At 39.4% G+C, this 553-nt stretch overlaps 1 protein-coding gene across 1 annotated transcript in view; it reads left to right on the top strand.

The window, feature by feature from the left end:
* The window catches only part of LOC119587777 (progranulin-like), an 11,704-nt gene that overhangs the window by 6,783 nt on the left and 4,368 nt on the right, over positions 1-553 (top strand). Inside the window, 1 exon segment of the mRNA XM_037936468.1 lies at positions 94-269. Within this exon segment, the coding sequence (XP_037792396.1) occupies positions 94-269 (176 nt within the window).

The raw sequence follows: 553 nt of genomic DNA, 5'->3' as shown, positions 1-553 counted from the left end.
GTCCTGTCACCATTAGTATATTGGTATGTTTTACTACTCCTCCCATCATTGTTTCATGTACAGTCTTTTTTACATATTTTCACTTCTTTTTAGATCCAGGTGGCAAGTGCCCTGACGGCCACCCTTGTCCTGATAAGTTCACATGTTGCAAAGTGCCTGACCAAGGCTATGGGTGCTGCCCTTACTCAGAAGCTGTGTGCTGTACGGACTACATTCACTGCTGTCCAAAGGGTACCAACTGCAATACAACCCTTGGCACTTGTGATGTGGTTTGTATATATATATTTTTTTTCATTGTTATTATTTGTTGATAGGTTGTGATTTTTATCATTATTTGTGTTTGATTGTTTATCATCCTTTTGCCAGAGCCTGTTCACCTGTGTGGGAATTGGCCATAGAAGGTTGAGAATTAGTTTGTACTTATGTTGAGTCATCGGTTGTTTGGTGTTGTAGGACAGTCTAGTTCCTGAGAAGTTTTGTGGAAACATCTGTCAAGTTGTGGAATAACTTACCAACTGATTGAGTGTGAATCTGCAGTTTGTATGAATATGAA

The sequence above is a fragment of the Penaeus monodon genome, chromosome 23 (genome assembly GCF_015228065.2).
Source record: "Penaeus monodon isolate SGIC_2016 chromosome 23, NSTDA_Pmon_1, whole genome shotgun sequence".
NCBI classification, from domain to species: domain Eukaryota; kingdom Metazoa; phylum Arthropoda; class Malacostraca; order Decapoda; family Penaeidae; genus Penaeus; species Penaeus monodon.
This window is presented reverse-complemented; position numbering and strand designations above follow the sequence as displayed.